Consider the following 15696-nt stretch of genomic DNA (forward strand, 5'->3'; position numbering starts at 1 on the left):
GCAGAATTTCTTCATTATGAACGCATGTAATACAGCAAGTTTGTCTTAGCTAAATTTGAAGTTGAAATCAACTCTTTTAAGTAGATAGAATCCTTAGCTATACATGTTTCTGATGTGTTGTAATCAAATTTTAGTTTCGAAGAGAGAACTACTGCCTGCTCCCTTGGATTTCACTCTATATTCTTCTTGCACAAATCCTGCCAATACAAGTTTAGATGGCAAACTTATTAAATTTATATCCCAGTCTTTTTGCCAAACACAAAAGCAATAAAGCAACACAATTAAAAATACTGTTGAAACTGAAATAAAAATGTGTGTATCAGTCACATACCCTCACAGCTAAGATTTTAAAAGTAGCCACGAACAGTATATTTTGGCCATCAAACACTTGGGTGCAAGTAAAATGTTATACCCAGGAAACCAGCTGCTTTTACAGCACATGAAGAGCAGGGGAAATAACAAGAACTCTGTACAACATGCATAAGGATTTCCATTTGCACAAATGGAGGGTTCTGCTCTGGGAAGGTTGGAGGAATCTCCAGGACAAATTTAGATTGCACATGAGAAGAGAAGAAGGTTCTGTTGCAATCAGAGTCTTTGCACTAACAGAAGTACTTCATTGGATAGCACTCCTTATTTTTTTGCTTGTAGGGGGAAAATGCACACTGCATCTGCCACATACCAGAAGTTCAAATAAACCCTTTGCTGCAAAATCCACTAATTAAACATGTTGATGCAGTGAGTCTGATACATACAAATTGCTAGGATTTTGGAGGCCTAGAGGGCAACTCTAAGATGATGTTCCACTTCCATTTGTTCTTTAATATGAGTGAAAGGAGCTATTTAGTCAACTGAATTTTGGCTGGCTGTTGTTTGTTTTCCTTCTTTGAAATTACTGTACATTGCACTGCGTCTACTGAGATCTTTTCAAGTTAATCCTCATTTTATGCTTCAAATACACTTAATGGGATACTCTGTTTTTATTGTAGCAAGCTGAGCAGTTGGGAAGAGAAGACCAGGAGAGGCTACGCAGAAATCGAAAACTGGTGCTAATGGTAGATTTGGACCAGACATTGATCCATACAACAGAACAGCACTGCCAACAGATGTCTAACCGAGTAAAGCAACATTATTGATTATTGTTCTTTGCCAAAATACATTAAAACTGTTCAACATTTCAAGAATGAAATGCTTTATAAAGTTCATAAACTAAGAGGCATCCAATTCATAGCAAATAAAAACTTTCCAAAATATATAGTAGATCCTAAGCCCTTGTTTATTATTCTAGCTTCCAGAAGAAATTCAAGGCATCTAGCACTGAAAGAAAATATAAAACAAACCAATAATAAATAAAAATACTGGCATACATACTAAATCTGCAGTAACTACAAAGAAACAACCATTAGAATTTGATGTCCAAGCATTGAAAATAAGAAATACAGCCTTCAGGATGGGACAAGATAAAATCAATAATATAAAAATAATGCATGTGAAATCTGCTTGTATTGCTTTTTGCCAGAAAAGGAACAGTAGGTGGTAGACAACTAAATTTTACTCAGAATAGACTAAATGAAATCAATGAACACTAGTTAGGTCCATTAATTCCAATAGATCTTCTCTGAGTGATACTTAGTTAAATAATCATCTAGTGAATATTCAGTGAAAGTACTTGCCAACACAACTAGAGGTGCATAAAGGTTGGGACTTTTCAGGAACCTCTCCTACTTCAGCTGTTACGAAATTTGCTCTGAGGTCTGGTGTACTCTCCAGTGTAGCAACTGATAGAGCTGGAAAAGACACTTGCTGCCCATGTGGGCTTTCTGGATCCCTAGCTAGAGAAATGGGAATGAAACTGAAGTTACCTAGCTAGCTCCCAAATATTCTTAACTAAATTGATAGCTAAAACTACTTCATCATATAGTGACTATTTTCAGTCATTCTATGATAAGGTGGTCTAGCCTGTGACTCCAGATGTTGCTGAACTACAACTCTCATGATTACTGGGCATTGGCTTGGCCTGACAGAAGTTGTAGTTCATGAGATATTATAAAAACCATGGCAAGCAAATAATGTAAATGCTGAGCTGCTCTTTTTATTGAACTTTATAATGTATATTTGTAAGTGTATACAAACGTGCTAATTTTTAAAAGTTTGGTACACTGTGGCCCAGTAATCAGAAAAAGTGAATATCTTTAAGAGGTGGGAGAGTAGCTTTGAGTGGCACCTGGAATTAACTAGACCGGTGTGGCAAAGATCTCTGCCATTAAATTCTTGGTTCAAAATCTACAAACACTTCTCCTTTTTTTTACATCTGTGTATAAGGGAAAATAGAGATTAGGAGAAGAAAATTAAATGCAGGCTGGACAAAAAACAAGACAAAAAAATTCTTTTATAAGCTGAAAATCATTCTGTATATGCCAGAAAATGGGTTTTATTTATGAGTTATAGCTTACGTCTTACCAGTGTTAATCTCTCCCTTTCAGGGAATATTCCATTTTCAGTTAGGTCGAGGGGAGCCTATGCTGCATACTCGGTTGCGTCCTCATTGCAGAGAGTTCCTAGAAAAGATTGCCAAGTTGTATGAACTACATGTGTTTACCTTTGGAAGCAGACTTTATGCACATACAATTGCAGGTAAGCAATTGCAGGTTTATAAGCAGAGGTTGGAATGCCATCTGTCATGTATGATCTAGGTGAGATTCTTGCATCGCAGGGGGTTGGACTAGATGATTTTCAGGATCCTTTCCAACTCTACGGTTCTATTCTACGTACCATAATATAGAACATTCTATATTATTATTATTATTATTATTATTATTATTATTATTATTATTACTATTATTATGGTACTTAGAATAGAAGCTACCAAGTGGCTGCAGTGCTGTTCCCAAATTGCATTTCAAATCTTGTTCAAAAGTATTGTTGTTACACCCTGCATTTTTCCCTGATCGGCACTCAAGGTGGCTTAAACAAATCATGCTGAGAGTAACAGTCAGACAATAATATCTGCTAATCTACAGCAGGTTAAGAGATTAGCATGGGATTGAGAGAATTGGATCAGCATCCCTTTTATTTAGAGGTTACAGCTAAATTGTGGCTAGGTGCATTGTTTCATTTACATGAGGAATGAAAGCAGTAGAACCTCGGTTTTCGAGCATCTCAGAAGTCGAACGTTTCGGCTTTTGAATGCCGAAAACCCAGAAGTAACTGCTGCTGTTTTCAAATGCTTTTTGGAAGCTGAATGTTCAACGTGGCTTCCGTTTTGAGTTCCCTTATTATATTGAGGCTTCTGTATTGAGTTTTTGGTTTTCAAACGTTTCGGAAGTCAAACGGTCTTCTGGAACAGATTACGTTCGAAAACCGAGGTTCCACTGTATTCCAACAGGCAGTAAATTAAAGTTCTTTGGGGCTGAAAGCATTATTATCCTATTGCATTCTACCATTGACTTCTTGTTACTTTGGCCTATTTAAAGTACTCAAGGTGGTATCCAATAAAGTAGTTCCGTTAGCACAAGAACTTCTGGCTTCTCAATAGAATGTCACCTCTCCCTGATGCCCCCCATGCCCTCCCCATATCTGTTCTGCAGGTTTGGGGGGAACGCCCAGAACAAACATAGAGGTTGCTGAGGGAGAAGACAGGGAGAAGTTCCATTGCATAGCCAGAGGTCCATGCACTAACTTCGTTGGATATTGCCCTCAGTTTTACAAAGCACACAAAAAGCAACATTCATTTGTAAGAACAAAACCAAAAATCTGCAGTTGTGCAGTACCTTCACTGGGACAAGCCAAACTGTCGCAGAAGCTTTCAGGTTCTCCAGAATGCTTCATCTGGCATTACACAAAGCTATGAGGGGAGGTAGGAAGAGGAGGAATAAAAATGGGGAACGTACATGGCTAATCTGATAATGTATCCATGAGGTCAGTTTGCAGACTTTGCTCCAAGATCCAAACTTTCTTCTGTTTTGAAAATCACTGTTGTCCCTCAACATGAGACCATGAGAAGCCAGAAGTAATAAATAATATATAACTGCCCTGAAGAGAGTGGGGTATGTAATCTGGGTGGAGGGATTCACTTTTTCCCTCAGATCTATCTAGGAAATGTCATGGTTCTGCTTGAAAGAATAAAATCAACTCTCCAACTGTGTGTTTTTATAGCAGTCGTTGTTTACAATAGTGTGTGCATGCTTCAAACACAAGGTGGCAGTAAATTTAAAGAGAAATTGTGTTGAATGAAGACTTCATTTAATGTGCAGTGGAGCCTGGATGAAAAACCCGTGGCCCTCCAAATATTGTTGGATTCCAGTTTCCAGCCAACCTGGCCAGTCAAGGATGAGAATGGGTGTAAGCATGTGTATGAAAGATAATGGGAATGGATGCTGATGGGGTGCACATAAAGGTTCCCTATAAGGGAATGCAGTTCTTGGATTGAGAAAGAAATGTATTTAATCTATTAACTCTGCTTAATAAACTAGGATTTGCACAGGCTGCATCACCGCCATGCAGCCCCAAAGTCCTCTTTTCATGTGAGTGGGCAAATGAGCATTGAAGCCGTACTTAACCACAGTTTCCCTTTACATGCATACTGGGAAACTATGCTAGATTCAGTCCAACCAAGTTAGAATATTAGGACATCTTTTAAGGATGAGTTGGGAATTGTCACTTGTTTAGAAACCATTAATCATTGTTTCTGGTTCCCACATAATGGGAAACCATAGCTAATTGTAGCTTCCTGGTTTGTTTCTCCACAAATATGTCATTCATATTTTGGCTTGTTGAGTCAGGATTTGATTGTGCAAACCAGGTCATTAAATAACCATTACTTTGAGTTCGTTGCTAATCGAGCCACTGGGTATTGTTGTTCATGCATGGAAATGTAAATCACCCATAAATGAAATATGTTCTTAGGAAAGTCTCAATTGACACATAATGTATTATTTTGATATAATTAAGTAGCAGGTGAAAACCAAAAAAGAAAGTATATCCCGATTTATTTCTCAACTGATTCTTTTATGTAAGCTATTTATTCCTGCTAATTGGTCTCTTCAGCATGGTGGTATCTGTTGAAAGAAGAAGCATCTGTTCCTTCTTTTTTCCACTTTCTCCTTAACCCTAATCTACATGTGTTGATACATATAGATTAATAAAGGACTGGCCAGCTAATATACTGGCTGATATAGTGATCATTTCTCCCTGTTTCTGTTGTTCAAGGTCCTACCTTTATCTCCAGGAAGAGACACAAAGTGAACTCACTCAGCTGTGAGGAGCTTGTAGGAGGGGGCTTGTGTTTTGATCTAGCCCACCGACCAATCTAGTTAGCAATTGACTTGTGTAGATAATGAATGTGGAGAAAAAACAACAGACCATTTATGGAAATATTGTTGTAACATTTTTATTTAAAATATTCACACCTCACTTTTATTTTCTACATTAAGTGGCTTCTTTCACTTTAGTAGGCCAATGCATCTTTCTAAGTTTACTTGGTGATGGTTCTGTCTAGCTAATTCTTTCAATTCATTATGCCTAGGTACTGCAAGGGGATGACCCTACATGAATTTGCTGAAATTCTTAAGCATAGTCGGGTGAGTTAAGGTTGAACTTCTATCCTTAACTCTCAAATTTTCTTGTATTTGTGGGTTTTAAGTTATTCCTGTAAGACACAATAGTTTTTGCCTACATGTATCAATTTTTGATAGGTGACTAGTGATATTGGGAAGTGTGTCACTGAAACCTTTTATAGGGAATTCTAGAAAGTGCTGCGTCAATAGCCTCTGAACATCCAAATCCTTCAAAGTGCATCACATCACTCCCTGAATCACAAGTCATGTCTAGAAATGGATATTGCACAGTACCATACGGGTCACAATTTTAAAATAACGTTCTCAGAAATTTTGACAGTGTTAGTTTATAAAACAAAGTTTGCACTGGGCTTCTCCAGATACATAATGATGCAACCTGTGACACACCGAAGTGAATGCAGCCAACCCTGACATATATTTTGTGGTGCCAGATGCTTGACAACCCTTTAATTTGTGCAATCTCTGGCAAGCAGCTAAACCAGGAGGCTTATGAAACTGCAGTATGTGACTGGTAGACCACAAGTGCAGGCCTGCTTTAATGTGATTCCCCCACTGATGAAACTAAAAATGGTTTATGTAACATGAGGAAGTAGCCAAGAAATCAAATGCAGAATTCTTACCTGATTATAGTCCTTAAAATCAGTTTTTCAAGACAGTTGTCATCCAGCCATGTTTTAAAAAACAAAGCTGTTACTATTTCAAGATAGCTCAGAAGTATTTATGTTCAAATCTTACAAGTATAACTTAAAACCTGCAACTACAAGAACTCCTATTTAAACCGTCCCTTAACTTGCCCATTTTGCTTAAGAATTGTAGGATGCTTTCCACTGCTTTGGCTATCTACAAAGCCAAGACATGGCACTGAACAAATGGGGGAAATCGACTAATGCTGAGACTTGCTATGAAGTTTTTACAATGGGGTGCACTGTTGTATCGCAAAACAAGATGGGATGCTTGACTGGCCAATATGTTGACCTAAATATGCTATGTTTACTCTTAAATAAACTACAAATATAAACTTCAAAATCTTTTTTTCTATCTGATGAAAACTCACGTTTTATTAAAAAACATTCAGGAGGCACTCATAACCCCAGTTGCTTGGAAGAAAACCCCATGAATTTCCATTGGACTTTCTTCTGAGTAAACATGTTATTGTGACCCTATCAGTCATGTTGCAAGTTATATTAGCAAGTATTTATTACAATTATTTATGGTACAATACCATACATGCCTACTCTGAAATAATCTTTATTGAATTCAGTGAGACTTGCTTCTAAGGGTGTATAGGATTGCAGCCTTAATGGCTTAATACCAGTCTCTTGATTTATGTGTAGTATTTATGGTTTATGTAGTAGAATGTATTTGGGGATCTCATTAATAAATTTTAGCTATGCACAGTAATTCATATTAAAAGCTGTTTTTGGCTAAAACGATCCTGTGGTATTCCAAAGAAAATCATACTAAGTATGATGATTCTTGTGGAAAATACATATTAATTTTGAACTTCTTTTCCTTAAAAGCATTCTTGGACTCCGAAAAGAAGCTTTTTTCCCATCGAATATTGTCAAGGGATGAATGTATTGATCCATATTCTAAAACTGGGAACCTTAGGTATGTATTGGGATTGGAATATTGTTCGTGAAGCATTTGGAGGGATACCGCTGGAAACAAATAACATAATTTCAGTATCTAACTACTTTTTTAAACTCCCCAACCTGCCACTCCTGGTCATAAACATCTCAATGCCTTTTTATTGTAAAGCAATGGAGATTATATCCTGCCCACATTAATAGAAACCGATAAGAAAATAGATTGCCATTGCTTTTGTTTTTCTATAACTATTTGCATTTGAAGTGAATTTCAGGTGGCAGGAATGAGAGTTAGAATTATTTATAGGAGTGCATCTTTTTTCTGCCCTTGAATTCCCTGCCCCGAACTTCTTTTTTTAAAGCTACTTCCTTTCCAATGGAGGTTACTTTGTGTCATGGAGCTCAATCAGAACAAAAATATGTTGTTGTTTTTAAGGTTGCTTCAGGGAGAAACCATGGGTGATGGAAGGGTTCAGCTCTGCCCATTCACACCATGCTTTAAATCTCCCCCTTCCTCCCCCTCCCCTTCTGCTTTTGTAGGGATTTGGCATGACTGGGGTTGGGCGTGCTGCCATCATATCTATTTTGACCTTGGGAACTGCAGAATAGGAGCCTGTTCAGGTGTTACACTCTACACTTGTGCACACCCACCCACAGCAGAACATCCCCCAGGTATTTCAGTAGAAATCTCCCCTGCCCTGGATATAAGCCATTTTTGTTTAGTATATTCAGTATCTAGGAAAACAGAGAGCCTGCATTCAAATAGGCTCAGCATCTTTGGCCGCAGACATTATCTTCAAGATTTGGCAAGCGGATTGTAGCAGAAATGCATGAACCCAATGATTCCTTCAGTCTCTCTGTGTAGAGCTGGTAGTGGGGAGTAATTTATTACAGGCCCTAAGAAAACTATGCAACTAAGCAGGACTTGTCTCCTAGTTGGACAGAGCTGTGTTGGATACATCAGTGTAGCAGGATCTCTGACCTGCCTGACAAATCGATAGAAACAGATTTTCATGGGTAATAGGTCTATTTTAAATCTCATACAGCATGATTGAATGTTACGCTGTTTCTATATGTACTGCACATATCAAAGCTTTGAGTATGAAACTATTACCTTTACCATACAAAGAAGCTGAGTCATAGTATTTTGATTCCTTTATAAAAATAAAATAAAATAGTGCAGTTTTGTGCTCCCATTGCATATCCAACATTTCTGTCATAAACAGCTGCACCCTAACTTGAAAATTCTAATGGCATTCAAAGTTAAAGCTATTGGGGGGGGGGATTATAAGACAATTCTATCGTTTAGTCCAGCCTCACTCATACCACTAGGTGGTGCCTGACACTACTTTGTTAATCACATAATATAGCTTAGTTGAAAGCAGTGATTGATTGAATTGTTTTCCAGGTGGCAGAGTTACAGGTGATGCTTTCTACTGCCCATCTTCGTAACAGCTGATTATTTAAAAAAAACCATTCTTGGTGGATCTGATTTTTATTTTCTGTGCATTTAAAAGTGAAGGACTTGTGTATGTGTATATATATTTATTTATATATATCTATGTCAGTTCAATATCATGGTTTGTTTTCTTTCGTCAGCTTCTGGACAGTTTTAAGCAAAACTGATAAATATTAATCATTGTGATGATACAGATGAAATGGTAGTTGCTTTAAGAAAACAAACTGATAATGTAAAGGACTGTAATCAATATGTGAATTTAGAATGTCTTCCTATTTTATATCTTTATTTAGATATGCCTTAATATGAATCATTTTAAAGAGTTCTCTAATCAGTCCATTTCACTTAATCTTTCTCCTGTTTCTAGAAACTTATTTCCTTGTGGTGATTCCATGGTTTGTATTATTGATGACAGAGAGGATGTCTGGAAATATGCGCCTAATTTGATAACTGTGAAGAAATACGTATACTTTCAGGGCATAGGCGATATTAATGCACCGCCTGGATCAAGGGAAGTTCAAATGAGAAAAACAGGTAACATGTTTTTTCGATAACATGGTATTTTTAAACAATTCATTAACTAATCTTAAAACAGTTTTTCAAAACCAGTAGAAGTGAGGATTTCAGGTTCAGATTCCTTTTCAGTTTGACTACCTGAATAGTTCGTGACTGGACTTAACTGTCAGGGGTCCTTTACCTTTACCTTTTACCAGAATAGTGGACCACCTTTATTCATTGTATTTATACTACTTCTCAGGCAGGTCTGCTGGGTCTATAGAATTTGTTGCACTGTTACACAGCATTTGGGGGAATCTCAGTACACCAAGTTGCCTCAAGTTGAAATCAAATTTAAAATCACAAGTTGCATTCTCCAAAGATACATCCTTTAATTGGAGCACAGCATTATTTAACACAGCGTTAGGGCCCCTCTTGCTTGCCTCCTGTGAAGACGATACAATACTGTATCATCTTTTTCCATGGGGAAAATGTTCCATTACTAAAATTGCTTTTATTCCATAAAACTTAACAGTTTGATGCAGTACAAGTCAAAGTTGGCAGTTTAAAATAGTTTGGAAGAGCAAATTAGATATTATATTAAGCATGACTCTTATGGGTCCTCCCCCCCCCTCAATTTTTAAGATGGCAGCTCCTAGGGTAGGGCAGGGTTTAAAATCTTTCCTATGCTGTTTTACCATAAAATATCAGCATACTCCAAACAACCATTTTTTCCCCTGAAGCTGTCATTGACTGCAGTACTGCAGTATTACCTGACCTGTGGGCAGGGAGAGATTTTTGTTGGGGAAAATGAGCCCTGGAAGGTCTTCAACCCTATGGTCCAAATATGAATCCCTCTACCCCATAGCTGCTATTTTAAAGGAGGGCAAAAACAAAAAACACAGACTTTTAAAATGTCTATTTTACCCCTCAGTCACAAGCACAACCATGAAGAGGATAAAGTGTGATAAATTGCCCACAGGCTAGTTGTTGTTAGAACCTTCCTTTAGTGAAAATGAATGTGACTTGGAGTACTGTAGTTCGAAATCAGTCTCCTCAGCCTAAACAAACACTAACAAGTAGTGTAAGCATGTTTTCAGATGGTGACCGTGAAACTAAAGGTGCCTTTAGTGGAAGTTAAGCTCAATTGAAGTAGCTTAGTAGACAGTAGTACATCCATGTGTAGTTATCTGGGTGTGCTAAAATTAGAACATTAACCTTTTTGGTACCTTTGTTTTCCTCCTTATATTTAGTAAATGTGCTTTTAAAGCCAGACATGCTGTATCAGATCTATTTTAAGGCAGTTGTCTTCCATTTCAAAACATTACAGACCCCCCCCCCCATTAAAAATATTGCAGCTTATGGCCTCAGTTGCAGCCATGGATGTTTGTGCCTGGAATCCCGAGTATCAATAAAGTCTGAAAAGACAAGTGTCCTTACTTCTCTATTAATGGCTTGTTATTTGTTGCTTGTGTAAAGGGACCTCCCATCTCCCCATTCTTGTGCTATTTTAAGCTTGTAATCCTCCTCCATTCATTACCGTGTTAAGAGGAACAACGCAATGACAGAACACACACACACAAACCTTGCTGCTGCCACCCTGTGTGTCACACACAAGCTAGCCCTGCTTCACTTTTGCATGGTGAGAGTGGATGCCAGGGTGGTGGTGGGCAGGGTTACCCAGGCACAGGGGGCCAAAGGTGGGACACACGTTGTGCCCTGTGACTTGGTACGTCAAGCTGTGTGTGAGTGATATGTTGTAATCGGATGTTCAGCCTTTTTTTCATCCTCTGAAACAATTGAATCTCCATGCTACATATGTAAGATTTTGAGCAAGTTATTTGTTGACCTAAAAAACATAAGTGGAACCATCAATTATTTCCCACCACCACCACCAACACAACCCCAGGCTTCTGGTTTAAATAAAGATAAGCATAATTGGATTAAATGTCTTTAGCTATTAGGTCTTTTGTATATTTGTTACTAAGCATTTTGACTTCAAAGACTGATTCAGTTTAATATGCATACATATCTCTTAATTTAGCAAATCATTCTTCAAAAGTAACGGAGGCATCGGACCCAGCAACAGCAACGGGAGACACTGAAGAAGCAAAGAATGTGGGAAATGTAGACGAACAAAGCAATGGCATTCAAAAATCTGCAAATGAAGTAAACGGCAATAACTCTGTCGGCAGTGAGACTCCATCCTGGAATTTGAATTGCAATGATAAAGTTAGAGACTCCTTAAGTGATTCTAAACATGGAATGGATGTTTCTAATGATGTGATGAGTGCCAAGGAATCTCATGTGTCTTCAGACGATGATAATAGGACAGTTGTAGGCAAACAGCAGATTCAAAACAAGAGTACAAATTATTTGGACTTTGAGTTGTCTAGTGATAGTGAAAGTGACAGTGGGTTGGATGCTAGGAAATCCTCCTCCTCTTCTGCTACAGATAGTGAAAATGAAGGAAAGAGAAGCTGGAGGAAATCAAAACAGCCTGCACTAGAGGAAAGTGCAATGCCTCTGGTGGGAACTGATACGAATGTAGAAAAGGACGGACAGCTGAACCATTCTGCTGACTCTGTATCCTCACCTGGCATCAATCCACATCCTAAGGCATTCGATCTGGAAGCTCATGAAGAGAGTGAACAAGACAGCCTTTGTAGCCTAGGAAATGGTTGCGTGGACAAGAAAGAGGCAGAGACAGAATCTCAAAATAGTGAGCAATCTGGGATAACTGTGGGAGAATCTTTAGATCAAAGCATGGAGGAAGAGGAAGATGACGATACAGACAGTGATGACCATTTAATATATCTCGAAGAGATTCTTGTTCGGGTGCACACGGACTATTACTCAAAGTATGATAAATATGTGAGAAAAGAAACAGATGAAATTCCAGATATAAGAAAAATAGTGCCAGAACTGAAACGAAAAGTGTTGTCAGATGTTACCATATTATTTAGTGGATTATACCCAACCAATTATCCCATAGAAAAAACACGGGAGCATTATCATGCTACTGCACTTGGAGCTAAGATTGCAAAAAATCTAGTATTGAATGAAGATGACCCCAATAAGCCAACACACCTTATTGCAGCAAGAGCTGGTAAGTATGAGTAAATCCAAAACATGGGTTTGAACTGAGGCTCTGTGTGAATAGGTGGTCATACGAAGCGTCTAGCAATGTAGCAAGCTTCTAATACTGCTGTTCAGATATTTCTGTGCATGAATATTTTAAGAAACCATCAGGATTCAGTTATTTTGAAGAACATTCATACACTTTGAGAGCCAGTGTGGTGTAGTGGTTAAGAGCGGTAGATTCGTAATCTGGAGAACCGGGTTCGCGTCTCCGCTCCTCCACATGCAGTTGCTGGGTGACCTTGGGCCAGTCACACTTCTTTGAAATCTCTCAGCCCCACTCACCTCACAGAGTGTTTGTTGTGGGGGAGGAAGGGAAAGGAGAATGTTAGCCACTTTGAGACTCCTTAGGGTAGTGATAAAGCAGGGTATCAAATCCAAACTCCTCCTCTTCTTCTTCACTCCTCCTTTAGCCCAGGTTGTGTTTCTTGCCTCTCTTGGTATCTAGAAATGCGTAAGTTGTTTATCTGAACAGTTGGCTAGGCCTGTCAGCAAAACTATAATGCTATATGCCTGTGTTGCACACACAAAAAATTATCTTACCTTTGCATCTGGATCCTGATTTTGTGAAAACAACTAAGACCTTACAATTGTAGTCATTGCCATGTTACAGACTGCTTTAAATGCATGGGGAGAATGTTAAAAGCATCCAAGCTGTGTTCTTAAATCCCGCTGAATTCAGCACCTAATCCCTGTAAACTGTTCTCAGTGCTGATTTATTGAAAAGCCTTTCTGTCACCTATGCTAATGTTTGGCTGTTTTAAATAGGCACAGAAAAAGTACGGCAAGCTGAGAACTATAAAAATCTCCATATTGTAAATCCAGACTGGTTATGGAGCTGCTTGGAGCGTTGGGACAAAGTAGAAGAACAACTGTTTCCTTTGAAGGATGATTACCTTAAAACACAAAGGTAAAAAGTAATGTTTTATTATTTAAATAATACACTTGAGTTTAAAATCCTATGGGGCTCACGGTTAATATCCATTCTTACAAATAGCTGAAAGAGAAGATCCCAGTTAAACAGGGTTATACAGTAAAGAGAAAGGCGGTCCTTGGGATAACCTTAACCCAAGCCATTTGTTTAGAACTCAACAGGTCAAAACCTGCACTTTGAATTGTCCCTGGAAATAAATAAGCAGACAATGCAGTTGGTACAAAAAGAGGTTAACATGAGCCAGATGTAAGAAGCCTAAACCACCTGGTCTTCAAAGGCAGCTCCATAGAGCATGTGGAATAATCAAGATGAAGTGACTTAAGGCATAGATCACCATAGCAAGACAAGAAGGTTCCAGAAAGGGGCACAGATGGTGCGTCCATCTTAATTTTGCATAGGCATTCCTGGCCACAGCTTGAACAGCCAGGTCTGAGCCTAGATCTAAGAGCACCACAAACGTAGGAGCATTTTGTTTTAATCTTGTTTTTATTCATTTGCATATGAAAACTACCCAGAACCGATAGGTAGAGCTAGTGCTCCATTCCTATAAGCACTTCCTTAGTAATAACCCCTCTTATATGTGCATAAACATTCATAAGCTGTATGGATTAAAGAGTGCCATTGCATAATTAATGCTGCCAGACATGTGTTGTTTCCATGAATGGGCAAGACTTTTCTTCGGCCAATATCAAGCTGGGTATTACATAAATTGCATTATGTTTTACTTCAGGATACTTTACTGAAGGATACTTCAGACCAGCTCCATAGTTTCAGTAGGATGGATATGTGTGCATGTTTTCTATAGTTGGAAATATTGCTTTGATGTTATTTAATGTAAATAACAGGTTTTGTTTGGTGCACTCTAATAAAATCTGATCCAAAAGACTGAATTCTTGTGGAAATAATTGCTGTTTTACAGCTGAGCTATGAATGTGGAAATCTTTAGAGATAATGAGAACATTTTTAATGTACAGTTCTTTGTATCAATGTAGAAGGGGTCTGTGTAGTTCAGTCTAAATTAGGGTTTCCATCACTGCACTAAGCCATAGTTTGGCACAGGCACGGGTCCCATTTTCAGACCGAGGGCCACATTACTTTCTAGGCAAATTTCTGGGGGCCACATGCCAGTTCTGGGTAGGGCCAAAGGCAAAAGTGGACTGAGCAGTTAATGTAATTTTTACCTTTGTACAGTGGGCTTGATGTTCATACACCCCTCTCTATACTCCAGGAAAGCATGAGGCATTATCAGAGTTCAGGGTCATATTTCAACCTGATGCTAACAATCAAGGAGGGTGTGGAGCTGGACCAGTAGGGAGTGGGTCCTGAGGAGCAGATGCAGCCTAGGGAGAGTCCCAAAGACCAGACAGAGATACTTGTGGGGGCTGCATAACTCCTCTTTTAAGGTTCCCCATCCCTAATTTAGCATTATGTAGCCAGGGTGTGTGTTCTAAAACTAACTATACATTAAGAAATGGTGCTTTTCTTTTTGTGAATTTTGGATAAGGACCCTCACTTTATTTATTTTTTAATGACCTAATGGTGGAATACCTAGAAGTTTTCTGACACAAATCAAGAAGTTTTTGCCAGTGTTTACATCGCTGATGAATTTTATTTTCTACATTTTTTTACTTTTCTGTTTTCCAAAAATGTTGCTGATCTATGGTTGAAAGTTCAAACCCACTATGTATACTGTGGGCCAACTTTGGCAAGTGGGCAGGACCACCCACCTGTCAATTATCTGGCATCATCATGACACTAGATGATCGTCATATGTCAACAAGTTAACCTGCTGGAGTGGGAAAAGAGAGTTCAAAGGGCTTTCTCAGCCCTTTGCACAGTGCTATCCAAATGTGCAACGGCCAGTTGATTGTCAGACACTGGGAAATGCTGCAAACTTCCCTGTGTTAACACTTGGGAAGTTCTGGGCACAATGCTGTGCTGGTTGTTGGGTGCTTGGGAAGCACTGTGCAAGGGGCTTTGCAGGCCCTGCAAATTAGCAGCACTTGCAAAGCACTTTTCAGCCAAGCCCTGCACTTACTTGCCCCACATTTGACATATGCCCCATACCTGCCCCTTTATGACATCAGGTGTAGGGCAGGTGGGACAGCGCTGGACTAAAACAGTCAGGAGAGATGTGGTGGGCCAAGTGTGTGCGTGTGGTTATTTTTATATACTGTACAGTATACATATATGTATGTATTTATGTGTGTATATGAGGAATGTTGACTGCTAACTTAAGTCTTTTAAACATTTCATCTAACAGAGAGTACAGTCCTGCCATGTTTCCAGATATACACAGTGCTTTCCAGACTGCTCTTTTCCACCCAACTCCCATTCATCCCAAGTGTCAGCCTGGTCCTGAAGTTCGGCTTTACGATCCCAACACCGGAAAATTAATTAGGAAAGGATCTCAAAGCTCCAGCCAGTCTTTGTATATTCAAGCACCAGCTCCTCCTCTCTCTCTGCCCGTCCATGGGGAACATTCCTTATTCAGGTAGATGA

The 15696-nt window shown here is 38.8% G+C and overlaps 1 protein-coding gene across 1 annotated transcript in view; it reads left to right on the top strand.

The window, feature by feature from the left end:
* Window positions 1-15696, top strand: part of CTDP1 (CTD phosphatase subunit 1) — a 57475-nt gene that overhangs the window by 12862 nt on the left and 28917 nt on the right. The window contains exons 4-10 of the mRNA XM_081014535.1: window positions 990-1118; window positions 2484-2634; window positions 7097-7187; window positions 8992-9158; window positions 11164-12228; window positions 13029-13170; window positions 15458-15688. Of these exons, the coding sequence (XP_080870661.1) occupies window positions 990-1118; window positions 2484-2634; window positions 7097-7187; window positions 8992-9158; window positions 11164-12228; window positions 13029-13170; window positions 15458-15688 (1976 nt within the window). The remainder of the gene's footprint in view (window positions 1-989; window positions 1119-2483; window positions 2635-7096; window positions 7188-8991; window positions 9159-11163; window positions 12229-13028; window positions 13171-15457; window positions 15689-15696) is intronic.

The sequence above is a fragment of the Podarcis pityusensis genome (genome assembly GCF_964106645.2).
Source record: "Podarcis pityusensis genome assembly, chromosome: 7".
Taxonomy (NCBI): Eukaryota; Metazoa; Chordata; class Lepidosauria; order Squamata; family Lacertidae; genus Podarcis; species Podarcis pityusensis.